General features: G+C 44.5%; 1 protein-coding gene across 2 annotated transcripts in view; it reads right to left on the reverse strand.

Annotated features, from left to right (window-relative positions):
• Positions 1 to 14,617, reverse strand: part of LOC139411736 (dual specificity mitogen-activated protein kinase kinase 5-like) — a 122,884-nt gene that overhangs the window by 32,501 nt on the left and 75,766 nt on the right. For both annotated transcript variants that reach the window (XM_071158421.1, XM_071158420.1), the window contains exons 18-19: positions 12,829 to 12,855; positions 12,432 to 12,464 (exon numbers count right to left, since the gene is read on the reverse strand). In XM_071158421.1, coding sequence (XP_071014522.1) covers positions 12,432 to 12,464; positions 12,829 to 12,855 — 60 coding nt within the window. The remainder of the gene's footprint in view (positions 1 to 12,431; positions 12,465 to 12,828; positions 12,856 to 14,617) is intronic.

The raw sequence follows: 14,617 nt of genomic DNA on the forward strand, positions 1-14,617 counted from the left end.
CTAGTCATAACTACTACTGTAGGCCTGGCTAGTCATAACTACTACTGTAGACCTGGCTAGTCATAACTACTACTGTAGGCCTGGCTAGTCATAACTACTACTGTAGACCTGGCTAGTCATAACTACTACTGTAGACCTGGCTAGTCATAACTACTACTGTAGGCCTGGCTAGTCATAACTACTACTGTAGGCCTGGCTAGTCATAACTACTACTGCAGGCCTGGCTAGTCATAACTACTACTGTAGACCTGGCTAGTCATAACTACTACTGTAGGCCTGGCTAGTCATAACAACTACTATAGGCCTGGCTAGTCATAACTACTACTGTAGGCCTGGCTAGTCATAACTACTACTGTAGGCCTGGCTAGTCATAACTACTACTGTAGGCCTGGCTAGTCATAACTACTACTGTAGGCCTGGCTAGTCATAACTACTACTGTAGGCCTGGCTAGTCATAACTACTACTGTAGGCCTGGCTAGTCATAACTACTACTGTAGGCCTGGCTAGTCATAACTACTACTGTAGGCCTGGCTATTCATAACTACTACTGTAGGCCTGGCTAGTCATAACTACTACTGTAGGCCTGGCTAGTCATAACTACTACTGTAGACCTGGCTAGTCATAACTACTACTGTAGGCCTGGCTAGTCATAACTACTACTGTAGGCCTGGCTAGTCATAACTACTACTGTAGGCCTGGCTAGTCATAACTACTACTGTAGACCTGGCTAGTCATAACTACTACTGTAGGCCTGGCTAGTCATAACTACTACTGTAGGCCTGGCTAGTCATAACTACTACTGTAGGCCTGGCTAGTCATAACAACTACTGTAGGCCTGGCTAGTCATAACTACTACTGTAGGCCTGGCTGGTCATAACTACTACTGTAGGCCTGGCTAGTCATAACAACTACTGTAGACCTGGCTAGTCATAACTACTACTGTAGACCTGGCTAGTCATAACTACTACTGTAGGCCTGGCTAGTCATAACTACTACTGTAGGCCTGGCTAGTCATAACTACTACTGTAGGCCTGGCTAGTCATAACTACTACTGTAGGCTAGTCATAACTACTACTGTAGACCTGGCTAGTCATAACTACTACTGTAGGCCTGGCTAGTCATAACTACTACTGTAGGCCTGGCTAGTCATAACAACTACTGTAGACCTGGCTAGTCATAACTACTACTGTAGACCTGGCTAGTCATAACTACTACTGTAGGCCTGGCTAGTCATAACTACTACTGTAGACCTGGCTAGTCATAACTACTACTGTAGGCCTGGCTAGTCATAACTACTACTGTAGACCTGGCTAGTCATAACTACTACTGTAGGCCTGGCTAGTCATAACTACTACTGTAGGCCTGGCTAGTCATAACTACTACTGTAGACCTGGCTAGTCATAACTACTACTGTAGACCTGGCTAGTCATAACTACTACTGTAGGCCTGGCTAGTCATAACTACTACTGTAGGCCTGGCTAGTCATAACTACTACTGTAGGCCTGGCTAGTCATAACTACTACTGTAGGCCTGGCTAGTCATAACTACTACTGTAGACCTGGCTAGTCATAACTACTACTGTAGACCTGGCTAGTCATAACTACTACAGTAGGCCTGGCTAGTCATAACTACTACTGTAGGCCTGGCTAGTCATAACTACTACTGTAGGCCTGGCTAGTCATAACTACTACTGTAGGCCTGGCTAGTCATAACTACTACTGTAGACCTGGCTAGTCATAACTACTACTGTAGGCCTGGCTAGTCATAACTACTACTGTAGGCCTGGCTAGTCATAACTACTACTGTAGGCCTGGCTAGTCATAACTACTACTGTAGACCTGGCTAGTCATAACTACTACTGTAGACCTGGCTAGTCATAACTACTACTGTAGGCCTGGCTAGTCATAACTACTACTGTAGGCCTGGCTAGTCATAACTACTACTGTAGGCCTGGCTAGTCATAACTACTACTGTAGGCCTGGCTAGTCATAACCACTACTGTAGGCCTGGCTAGTCATAACTACTACTGTAGGCCTGGCTAGTCATAACTACTACTGTAGGCCTGGCTAGTCATAACTACTACTGTAGGCCTGGCTAGTCATAACTACTACTGTAGGCCTGACAAGTCATAACTACTACTGTAGGCCTGGCTAGTCATAACTACTACTGTAGGCCTGGCTAGTCATAACTACTACTGTAGGCCTGGCTAGTCATAACTACTACTGTAGGCCTGGCTAGTCATAACTACTACTGTAGGCCTGGCTAGTCATAACTACTACTGTAGGCCTGGCTAGTCATAACTACTACTGCAGGCCTGGTTAGTCATAACTACTACTGTAGACCTGGCTAGTCATAACTACTACTGTAGGCCTGGCTAGTCATAACTACTACTGTAGGCCTGGCTAGTCATAACTACTACTGTAGGCCTGGCTAGTCATAACTACTACTGTAGGCCTGGCTAGTCATAACTACTACTGTAGGCCTGGCTAGTCATAACTACTACTGTAGGCCTGGCTAGTCATAACTACTACTGTAGGCCTGGCTAGTCATAACTACTACTGTAGGCCTGACAAGTCATAACTACTACTGTAGGCCTGGCTAGTCATAACTACTACTGTAGGCCTGGCTAGTCATAACTACTACTGTAGGCCTGGCTAGTCATAACTACTACTGTATCCCTGGCTAGTCATAACTACTACTGTAGGCCTGGCTAGTCATAACTACTACTGTAGGCCTGGCTAGTCATAACTACTACTGTAGGCCTGGCTAGTCATAACTACTACTGTAGGCCTGGCTAGTCATAACTACTACTGTAGGCCTGGCTAGTCATAACTACTACTGCAGGCCTGGCTAGTCATAACTACTACTGTAGACCTGGCTAGTCATAACTACTACTGTAGGCCTGGCTAGTCATAACTACTACTGTAGGCCTGGCTAGTCATAACTACTACTGTAGGCCTGGCTAGTCATAACTACTACTGTAGGCCTGGCTAGTCATAACTACTACTGTAGACCTGGCTAGTCATAACTACTACTGTAGGCCTGGCTAGTCATAACTACTACTGTAGGCCTGGCTAGTCATAACTACTACTGTAGGCCTGGCTAGTCATAACTACTACTGTAGGCCTGGCTAGTCATAACTACTACTATAGGCCTGGCTAGTCATAACTACTACTGTAGGCCTGGCTAGTCATAACTACTACTGTAGGCCTGGCTAGTCATAACTACTACTGTAGGCCTGGCTAGTCATAACTACTACTGTAGGCCTGGCTAGTCATAACTACTACTGTAGACCTGGCTAGTCATAACTACTACTGTAGGCCTGGCTAGTCATAACTACTACTGTAGGCCTGGCTAGTCATAACTACTACTGTAGGCCTGGCTAGTCATAACTACTACTGTAGGCCTGGCTAGTCATAACCACTACTGTAGGCCTGGCTAGTCATAACTACTACTGTAGGCCTGGCTAGTCATAACTACTACTGTAGGCCTGGCTAGTCATAACTACTACTGTAGGCCTGGCTAGTCATAACTACTACTGTAGGCCTGACAAGTCATAACTACTACTGTAGGCCTGGCTAGTCATAACTACTACTGTAGGCCTGGCTAGTCATAACTACTACTGTAGGCCTGGCTAGTCATAACTACTACTGTATCCCTGGCTAGTCATAACTACTACTGTAGGCCTGGCTAGTCATAACTACTACTGTAGGCCTGGCTAGTCATAACTACTACTGTAGGCCTGGCTAGTCATAACTACTACTGTAGGCCTGGCTAGTCATAACTACTACTGCAGGCCTGGCTAGTCATAACTACTACTGTAGACCTGGCTAGTCATAACTACTACTGTAGGCCTGGCTAGTCATAACTACTACTGTAGGCCTGGCTAGTCATAACTACTACTGTAGGCCTGGCTAGTCATAACTACTACTGTAGGCCTGGCTAGTCATAACTACTACTGTAGGCCTGGCTAGTCATAACTACTACTGTAGACCTGGCTAGTCATAACTACTACTGTAGGCCTGGCTAGTCATAACTACTACTGTAGGCCTGGCTAGTCATAACTACTACTGTAGGCCTGGCTAGTCATAACTACTACTGTAGGCCTGGCTAGTCATAACTACTACTGTAGGCCTGGCTATTCATAACTACTACTGTAGACCTGGCTAGTCATAACTACTACTGTAGGCCTGGCTAGTCATAACTACTACTGTAGGCCTGGCTAGTCATAACTACTACTGTAGGCCTGGCTAGTCATAACTACTACTGCAGGCCTGGCTAGTCATAACTACTACTGTAGACCTGGCTAGTCATAACTACTACTGTAGGCCTGGCTAGTCATAACTACTACTGTAGGCCTGGCTAGTCATAACTACTACTGTAGGCCTGGCTAGTCATAACTACTACTGTAGGCCTGGCTAGTCATAACTACTACTGTAGACCTGGCTAGTCATAACTACTACTGTAGGCCTGGCTAGTCATAACTACTACTGTAGGCCTGGCTAGTCATAACTACTACTATAGGCCTGGCTAGTCATAACTACTACTGTAGGCCTGGCTAGTCATAACTACTACTGTAGGCCTGGCTATTCATAACTACTACTGTAGACCTGGCTAGTCATAACTACTACTGTAGGCCTGGCTAGTCATAACTACTACTGTAGGCCTGGCTAGTCATAACTACTACTGTAGACCTGGCTAGTCATAACTACTACTGTAGGCCTGGCTAGTCATAACTACTACTGTAGGCCTGGCTAGTCATAACTACTACTGTAGGCCTGGCTAGTCATAACTACTACTGTAGGCCTGGCTAGTCATAACTACTACTGTAGGCCTGGCTAGTCATAACTACTACTGTAGGCCTGGCTGGTCATAACTACTACTGTAGGCCTGGCTAGTCATAACTACTACTGTAGACCTGGCTAGTCATAACTACTACTGTAGGCCTGGCTAGTCATAACTACTACTGTAGGCCTGGCTAGTCATAACTACTACTGTAGGCCTGGCTAGTCATAACTACTACTGTAGGCCTGGCTAGTCATAACTACTACCGCAGGCCTGGCTAGTCATAACTACTACTGTAGGCCTGGCTAGTCATTACTACTACTGTAGGCCTGGCTAGTCATAACTACTACTGTAGACCTGGCTAGTCATTACTACTACTGTAGGCCTGGCTAGTCATAACTACTACTGTAGTCCTGACTAGTCATAACTACTACTGTAGGCCTGGCTAGTCATAACTACTACTGTAGGCCTGGCTAGTCATAATTACTACTGTAGGCCTGACAAGTCATAATTACTACTGTAGGCCTGACAAGTCATAACTACTACTGTAGGCCTGGCTAGTCATAACTACTACTGTAGGCCTGGCTAGTCATAACTACTACTGTAGGCCTGGCTAGTCATTACTACTACTGTAGGCCTGGCTAGTCATAACTACTACTGTAGGCCTGGCTAGTCATAACTACTACTGTAGGCCTGGCTAGTCATAACTACTACTGTAGGCCTGGCTAGTCATAACTACTACTGTAGGCCTGGCTAGTCATAACTACTACTGTAGGCCTGGCTACAACGATAACTACTACTGTAGGCCTGGTTAGTCATAACTACCACTGTAGGCCTGGCTTGTCATAACTACTACTGTAGGCCTGGCTAGTCATAACTACTACTGTAGGCCTGGCTAGTCATAACAACTACTGTAGGCCTGGCTAGTCATAACTACTACTGTAGGCCTGGCTACAGCAATAACTACTACTGTAGGCCTGGCTAGTCATAACTACTACTGTAGGCCTGGCTAGTCATAACAACTACTGTAGGCCTGGCTAGTCATAACTACTACTGTAGGCCTGGCTAGTCATAACAACTACTGTAGGCCTGGCTAGTCATAATTACTACTGTAGGCCTGGCTAGTCATTACTACTACTATAGGCCTGGCTATTCATAACTACTACTGTAGGCCTGGCTAGTCATTACTAATACTGTAGGCCTGGCTAGTCATAACTACTACTGTAGACCTGGCTAGTCATAACTACTACTGTAGGCCTGGCTAGTCATTACTACTACTGTAGGCCTGGCTAGTCATAACTACTACCGCGGGCCTGGCTAGTCATAACTACTACCGCAGGCCTGGCTAGTCATAATTGCTACTGTAGGCCTGGCTAGTCATAACTACTACTGTAGACCTGGCTAGTCATAACTACTACTGTAGGCCTGGCTAGTCATAACTACTACTGTAGGCCTGGCTAGTCATAACTACTACTGTAGACCTGGCTAGTCATAACTACTACTGTAGACCTGGCTAGTCATAACTACTACTGTAGGCCTGGCTAGTCATAACTACTACTGTAGGCCTGGCTAGTCATAACTACTACTGTAGACCTGGCTAGTCATAATTACTACTGTAGGCCTGGCTAGTCATAACTACTACTGTAGACCTGGCTAGTCATAATTACTACTGTAGGCCTGGCTAGTCATAACTACTACTGTAGGCCTGGCTAGTCATAACTACTACTGTAGGCCTGGCTAGTCATAACTACTACTGTAGACCTGGCTAGTCATAACTACTACTGTAGGCCTGGCTAGTCATAACTACTACTGTAGACCTGGCTAGTCATAACTACTACTGTAGGCCTGGCTAGTCATAACTACTACTGTAGGCCTGGCTAGTCATAACTACTACTGTAGGCCTGGCTAGTCATAACTATTACTGTAGGCCTGGCTAGTCATAACTACTACTGTAGACCTGGCTAGTCATAACTACTACTGTAGGCCTGGCTAGTCATAACTACTACTGTAGGCCTGGCTAGTCATAACTACTACTGTAGACCTGGCTAGTCATAACTACTACTGTAGACCTGGCTAGTCATAACTACTACTGTAGGCCTGGCTAGTCATAACTACTACTGTAGGCCTGGCTAGTCATAACTACTACTGTAGGCCTGGCTAGTCATAACTACTACTGTAGGCCTGGCTAGTCATAACCACTACTGTAGGCCTGGCTAGTCATAACTACTACTGTAGGCCTGGCTAGTCATAACTACTACTGTAGGCCTGGCTAGTCATAACTACTACTGTAGGCCTGGCTAGTCATAACTACTACTGTAGGCCTGGCTAGTCATAACTACTACTGTAGGCCTGGCTAGTCATAACTACTACTGTAGGCCTGGCTAGTCATAACTACTACTGTAGGCCTGGCTAGTCATAACTACTACTGTAGGCCTGGCTAGTCATAACTACTACTGTAGGCCTGGCTAGTCATAACTACTACTGTATCCCTGGCTAGTCATAACTACTACTGTAGGCCTGGCTAGTCATAAATACTACTGTAGGCCTGGCTAGTCATAACTACTACTGTAGGCCTGGCTAGTCATAACTACTACTGTAGGCCTGGCTAGTCATAACTACTACTGTAGGCCTGGCTAGTCATAACTACTACTGTAGGCCTGGCTAGTCATAACTACTACTGCAGGCCTGGCTAGTCATAACTACTACTGTAGACCTGGCTAGTCATAACTACTACTGTACGCCTGGCTAGTCATAACTACTACTGTAGGCCTGGCTAGTCATAACTACTACTGTAGGCCTGGCTAGTCATAACTACTACTGTAGGCCTGGCTAGTCATAACTACTACTGTAGACCTGGCTAGTCATAACTACTACTGTAGGCCTGGCTAGTCATAACTACTACTGTAGGCCTGGCTAGTCATAACTACTACTGTAGGCCTGGCTAGTCATAACTACTACTGTAGGCCTGGCTAGTCATAACTACTACTATAGGCCTGGCTAGTCATAACTACTACTGTAGGCCTGGCTAGTCATAACTACTACTGTAGGCCTGGCTATTCATAACTACTACTGTAGACCTGGCTAGTCATAACTACTACTGTAGGCCTGGCTAGTCATAACTACTACTGTAGGCCTGGCTAGTCATAACTACTACTGTAGACCTGGCTAGTCATAACTACTACTGTAGGCCTGGCTAGTCATAACTACTACTGTAGGCCTGGCTAGTCATAACTACTACTGTAGGCCTGGCTAGTCATAACTACTACTGTAGGCCTGGCTGGTCATAACTACTACTGTAGGCCTGGCTAGTCATAACTACTACTGTAGGCCTGGCTGGTCATAACTACTACTGTAGGCCTGGCTAGTCATAACTACTACTGTAGACCTGGCTAGTCATAACTACTACTGTAGGCCTGGCTAGTCATAACTACTACTGTAGGCCTGGCTAGTCATAACTACTACTGTAGGCCTGGCTAGTCATAACTACTACTGTAGGCCTGGCTAGTCATAACTACTACCGCAGGCCTGGCTAGTCATAACTACTACTGTAGGCCTGGCTAGTCATTACTACTACTGTAGGCCTGGCTAGTCATAACTACTACTGTAGACCTGGCTAGTCATTACTACTACTGTAGGCCTGGCTAGTCATAACTACTACTGTAGTCCTGACTAGTCATAACTACTACTGTAGGCCTGGCTAGTCATAACTACTACTGTAGGCCTGGCTAGTCATAATTACTACTGTAGGCCTGACAAGTCATAACTACTACTGTAGGCCTGGCTAGTCATTACTACTACTGTAGGCCTGGCTAGTCATAACTACTACTGTAGGCCTGGCTAGTCATAACTACTACTGTAGGCCTGGCTAGTCATAACTACTACTGTAGGCCTGGCTACAACGATAACTACTACTGTAGGCCTGGTTAGTCATAACTACCACTGTAGGCCTGGCTTGTCATAACTACTACTGTAGGCCTGGCTAGTCATAACAACTACTGTAGGCCTGGCTAGTCATAACTACTACTGTAGGCCTGGCTACAGCAATAACTACTACTGTAGGCCTGGCTAGTCATAACTACTACTGTAGGCCTGGCTAGTCATAACAACTACTGTAGGCCTGGCTAGTCATAACTACTACTGTAGGCCTGGCTAGTCATAACTACTACTGTAGGCCTGGCTAGTCATAATTACTACTGTAGGTCTAGCTAGTCATAACTACTACTGTAGACCTGGCTAGTCATAATTACTACTGTAGGCCTGGCTTGTCATAACTACTACTGTAGGCCTGGCTAGTCATAATTACTACTGTAGGTCTAGCTAGTCATAACTACTACTGTAGGCCTGGCTTGTCATAACTATTACTGTAGGCCTGGCTAGTCATAATTACTACTGTAGGTCTAGCTACAGTATTTGGTTGGCACTCAGACAAAACTCACTAGATTTTCTTCTACTTCCTCCATATACCTACTCATCCCTAGTTCTACAGGACCACATTTGCTCTTCATATGAGGCACGGCAAAGACTCCTCCGTCGAGCCCAGGTCACATAGATCCAGTCCAGCCCAGCCCAGCCCACCCTGGCCCAATCCAACCCAGCCCATACCGTCCCATTTCTAACCAATCCTAACCCAGCAGGAGCGACAGTGGCAATTGAATACTCCTGGCTCCACCACCACCTACATGGGTCCGCAACCGTCCCACACTTTCCCATTCCCAGCCGGGCCTCTCCGCTCCGCTCCCCTCATCACCTCTCCGCTCCTCTCCCCTCATCACCTCCTCTCCAAGTCCTTGGTCTGCTAGAATGGAGGGTGGTGCTAGCCGCTAGCCCGAGAGCTCCCGCTACCTCTCTCTCGCTGCCAGGGGAGAAGCGGCGAAGGGCGAGGGAGAAAATAGTTTGAGTGATGCCTTCGCCTTGGTGACTAATGAACAGTTCAGCCCGGGTCAACCCATTACAACTGCAAGCGTTTAATTATTAATTACACCCAATCTATACTCTGTAAAGGACAAGCTTGGTATGTTTAATGTGTGGTTGGGGTGTGTGGGGTTGGGCTCTCTCCTGGCATTGTGTTATCAGCGCGTGTCAGTGAGGAGCTGAAGAGGAGAGTGGAGACAGAAAGGTCCCTTGTTTTAGGGGTTGAAATGGGGTGCTGCGTGCACACACACACACACACACACACACACTGAAGACAAACTATACTGAACAAAAATATAAACACAACACGTAAAGTGTTGGTCCCATGTTTCCTGAGTTGAAATTAAAGATCATAGACATTTTCCTTACGCACAAAAAAAAGCTTATTTCTCTTCATTTGGTTTACAAATGTGTTTACATCCCTGTTAGTGAGCATTTCTCCTTCGCCAAGATAATCCATCCACCTGACAGGTGTGGAATATCAAGAAGCATCACACAGGTGCACCTTCTGCTGGGGACAATAAAATACCATTCTAAAATGGGCAGTTTTGTCACATAACACAATGCCACAGATGTCTCAAGCATTGAGGGAGTACGCAATTAGCATGCTGACTGCAGGAATGTCCACCAGAGCTGTTGCCATAGAACTTAATGTTAATTTCTCTACCATAAGCCGCCTTCAATATAACTTTAGATCATTTGGCAGTACGTCCATCAGACCTCACACACACACGTAACCACGCCAACCCAGGGCCTCCACATCCAAACGGTCAGAAACAGGGAAGCTCATCTGCGTACTTCGTCGACCTCACCAGGGTCTTAACCTGACTGCAGTACCACGTCGTAACCTATTTCACAAAATATCCTTGCTGTTGAAATATATCATTCTAGAAAGGATTGATACACAGCGCTACATGTAGACTGAGGGGTACACTGCCCTTGACCCTGGTGTGTGTGTGTATGTGTGTGTGTAGGATAGGGAAGTGTGTCAAGGTTCTGGGAACATGTGTTGCTAAGAGTCAGAGGTCAAGGTTAATGCTACATATTGGATGGCCTGACACTCTCTGTGCTCCTTAGACTGGTCATGCTACATTACCTCTGCCAGGTGTGTGTGTGTGTGTGTGTGTGTGTGTGTGTGTATATTAAAGCACTTGAGTGAGAACATCTGAGTGTGTCTCTATATTCACCTTATGTAGCCTGGCAACAAGGGCGCGGCCATATTTGCTGCGATCAACATTCGGCACATTGACACACAAGCAAACCCAGGGAGGAGATGTGGTTAAATATGAATTACAATTATCAAACTATTAAATATAGAAACCAATTCATCAGGGCACCATTGAAAAAGATGCCCGGCTGAAATGTGATTCCCTGTGTAAATAAAGGTTTAATAAATATAGTGTGTTTTCACATAGTATAAGCACTACGTAGCTAAAGTTGCCCTGTTAGCATTCCTATAGACTTAACATGGTGGGTTAGCTAGTTAGGTATGAGCAGAGTCCTGCCTTTTGGTCCAGTTCTGGAGGCCCTGTGTTTTAACTGCTACTTCCAGCATTATCCACTAGTGTTGCTGCAGGTAGAAAATCCTAGGAAATGTTCTGTAATTGACCCAATGTCTCCAATCCAATCAATCGTTTCCGTTTTGGCACGCGTGTGTTTTGAGGGATAACTATTTTGTCGTGATTCAACAGCGCTCTTCGCTTCATGCTGATGTTCTCTAACGGGGGTCATCGGAAGTTGTACAACGGGTCCATTAGGGGGCAGTTAAATGGCAGGAAAGGAAACCAAGCATAAACGTATAAAGAAAACGACAGGGAATTGAAGATCAGAGTATTGACTGAAATAAAAGTGTGTCAAACACTCCGCTGGGATGCTCGTTGCAAATGTCAATAATATATTCTGTAAAACCTGCTACCTTAAGAGTACAAAAGAAAATGCACAATAGACCGCCATCAGAAACAAATGTCAATAATATATTCTGTAAAACCTGCTACCTTAAGAGTACAAAAGAAAATGCACAATAGACCGCCATCAGAAACAAAGTAACATAAAAGCTTGTAAAAGAGATCTGGCTGAAGAAGTAACAGCTGTTTGGGCTGATACTGGGAGGAAGCTTCCTCCCAGTATCTTCTATTCCTGGCCTGTGTGTGAGAAACTAGAAATAGAAATAATTTTAAAACAACTAAAACCAAATAAAAAACAATCAATTCAGGTCTGAAAACCAACAAACTAAACTTCAAATAAAAATCAGAAAACGAAGAGAAATAAAAACAAAACTATAATAACCTTTGAGAACGACTTGAGGCAGCAGTGTGGGTCTATCAATGTGTGTGTGTGTGTGTGTGTCTATCAATGTGTGTGTGTGTGTGTGTCTATCAATGTGTGTGTGTGTGTGTGTCTATCAATATGTGCGTATAGAATGGTTCAAGGCAGTAGTAAGGTGTATGTGTGTGTGTATACGTGCATCTGTGATCTGCCTGTGTTTGTGTGTCTGTGTGTCTACAGAGCCGCTCAGGGTGGGTGCAGCCTGAGAGAGTGTGTGTGTGTGTGTGTGTGTGTGTGTATGTGTATGTGTGTGGAATGGCCCAAGGCGGTTGTGTGTGCGGGGCGGAGGGGGGTGAGCGAGCGCGAGCGAAGCCGTCTGAGCACTGTGCTTCATTAGGAAACAAAATATAAGCTTTCCACACCATTAGGAATGACTTTAGGAGAGAAAGCACATAAGACGCCGACTCACCTCATCAACGATGCATTGCAGTAACTGGAGAGGCTTGAATGGGGAGACAGAGAGAGAGGAGATGGGCAGAAGAAGAAAACAAAGTATTAGTCTACATGAGACGTTACGACAGAGAGGTGGCAGAGAAAATCACTCATGTAATAAAAAGGTATTCACATTAATCAAATGCACCAAGCTCCGGCACAGCCATCGCCTCCTGAATGTTTCTATTATTCTATAATAGCATCTAATCTAATACAGGCAGTTAAGGCCCGCTGTATCATTTCAATGCAAAAAAAAAAAAAAAAAAAAAAAAACGCAATTTGTGGGACGTTTCAAACGAGGGATCTACTGGAGAGTGAAACACTGCCGGGAGTGAAACACTGTCTTCCCCCACAAAAAATACATCAAATCTCACCATTAAAGATCCTTGGTTTTTCTGAATCTGTAAAGGCAGACGAAGAAGAAGGAGAGAGAGAGAGAGAGAGAGAGAGAGAGAGAGAGAGAGAGAGAGAGAGAGAGAGAGAGAGAGAGAGAGAGAGAGAGAGAGAGAGAGAGAGAGAGAGAGAGAGAGAGAGAGAGAGAGAGAGAGAGAGAGGCAATATGTAATTAGCATGTCATAATCAAAAGCACACACTTGGACACATTATGATCACTGGGAGAATATGATGGCATCCCCCCGGTGGGCATGTGTTAACACCATCTACATAATAATACACACAATACCCAAACGTTAATAGTCTTGCTCTCATTTGGGGAGGTGGAAGATATACAGCACTGTTCATTTCATCTTCCCTGCTACCCCCTCCAGGTTGTCTAAAGGTGCAGGGTTGTAGAATGAATTGTGCATAATGTATATTTCAAATAGGAATCTGCAGGCTGAGCAAACATTTCCACTCAAACAGATACAAAATAATTAAATGTTGTTAAAAAGAAGGAATAAAAAGTTAAGAGGCTAACATGGGGCTTTGGTCGACCACTAACAACTAACAATTATCCAGTCATCTCTGGTGAGACACTACCAAATGACAAGGGCTCCGTATAGACTATGTTGTCTTCATCCATCACCACTCCACAGAAAACAAACAGCTTCCAACACAAAGTACGTGAAAGTCCAATGACCTGAAATGACGGCTTTGTTCATCAACAGTTTCAATTATTTTACTTCAGATAAATATATAAAAATGAAAAAAAAAACAGTCTTTGAAGTTTCTTTCATGGCCGAAAAGCTCAACAAACAACACAAGAAACGGAGTTGTAGTCAGACAGGGAGAACGTTTTTAATGCATAGATAACAAGAGACCCAAGGTCTTCTGCTTTGAGCTAGATGGCCCATTATGTTTAGTCAATTAATTGCTTGTTTCGTAGGCTCTTTTGATAATGCGTTAGAACTCTTATTGATTCATTCTCTGAATTAACTGACAGCTTTGCAACTCGTGGTAAATCTCAAGAGGCCCTTCATGGCCTCTACACCTATTTTAACTGATTCAGACATACGTTATGGGCGACTACAGAAAACAAATTCATTCAGAAATAATTACTAAACAAAATTGCCAGCTGCTCAGGGGTTGAAATTGGATTGTGGAAGGCAAACTTATTTGAGTTCTATTTTGTCAAGAGTTTGTTCTTTTCGTACACAGTAATTTGATCTGGCGTCAACAAAGTGAGCCGTAACAATGCCGTCCCATCGTTCCATTTAACATAGTCATTCAACGATATAACTTGATGATCTAATTTCCACATCACAACGTAGTATATATATTTGTCCTGGGGGTAATCAGCGCTTCATATGATGATTACGGTCTAACAATATATTAACCTTTCAATGAGTCCCTTGTTGTTTCTGATACAGAGTTGGTTTGAAAATGACGACTACTGTGGACAACAAACTGGAGATTGAATCCTGCAGAGGAAAACAAAAGTGTTCTGTGTTTCACATTCAGGTTAAAAAAACTCTAATCATGAACAATAACCCCAAATAAGAGTAGAGGCAAAAATATGGATTTTTTTAAAGTCTTGGTTTCAAAATGGACTCCAATACTTCTGAGGGAACAACATTTCAGAGGCAATGGATGGACACTCGAGGTCAACCCAATGAAACTCCCTCGTTTAATCACAGTCATCAATCACAACAGAATAGACAGACTTGGTTATAAGCAATGGTATTCCTACTCAGTCATCAGGTAGAAGCTGTTCTCACAGTCTAC

This window comes from Oncorhynchus clarkii, chromosome 6 (genome assembly GCF_045791955.1).
Source record: "Oncorhynchus clarkii lewisi isolate Uvic-CL-2024 chromosome 6, UVic_Ocla_1.0, whole genome shotgun sequence".
NCBI classification, from domain to species: Eukaryota; Metazoa; Chordata; class Actinopteri; order Salmoniformes; family Salmonidae; genus Oncorhynchus; species Oncorhynchus clarkii.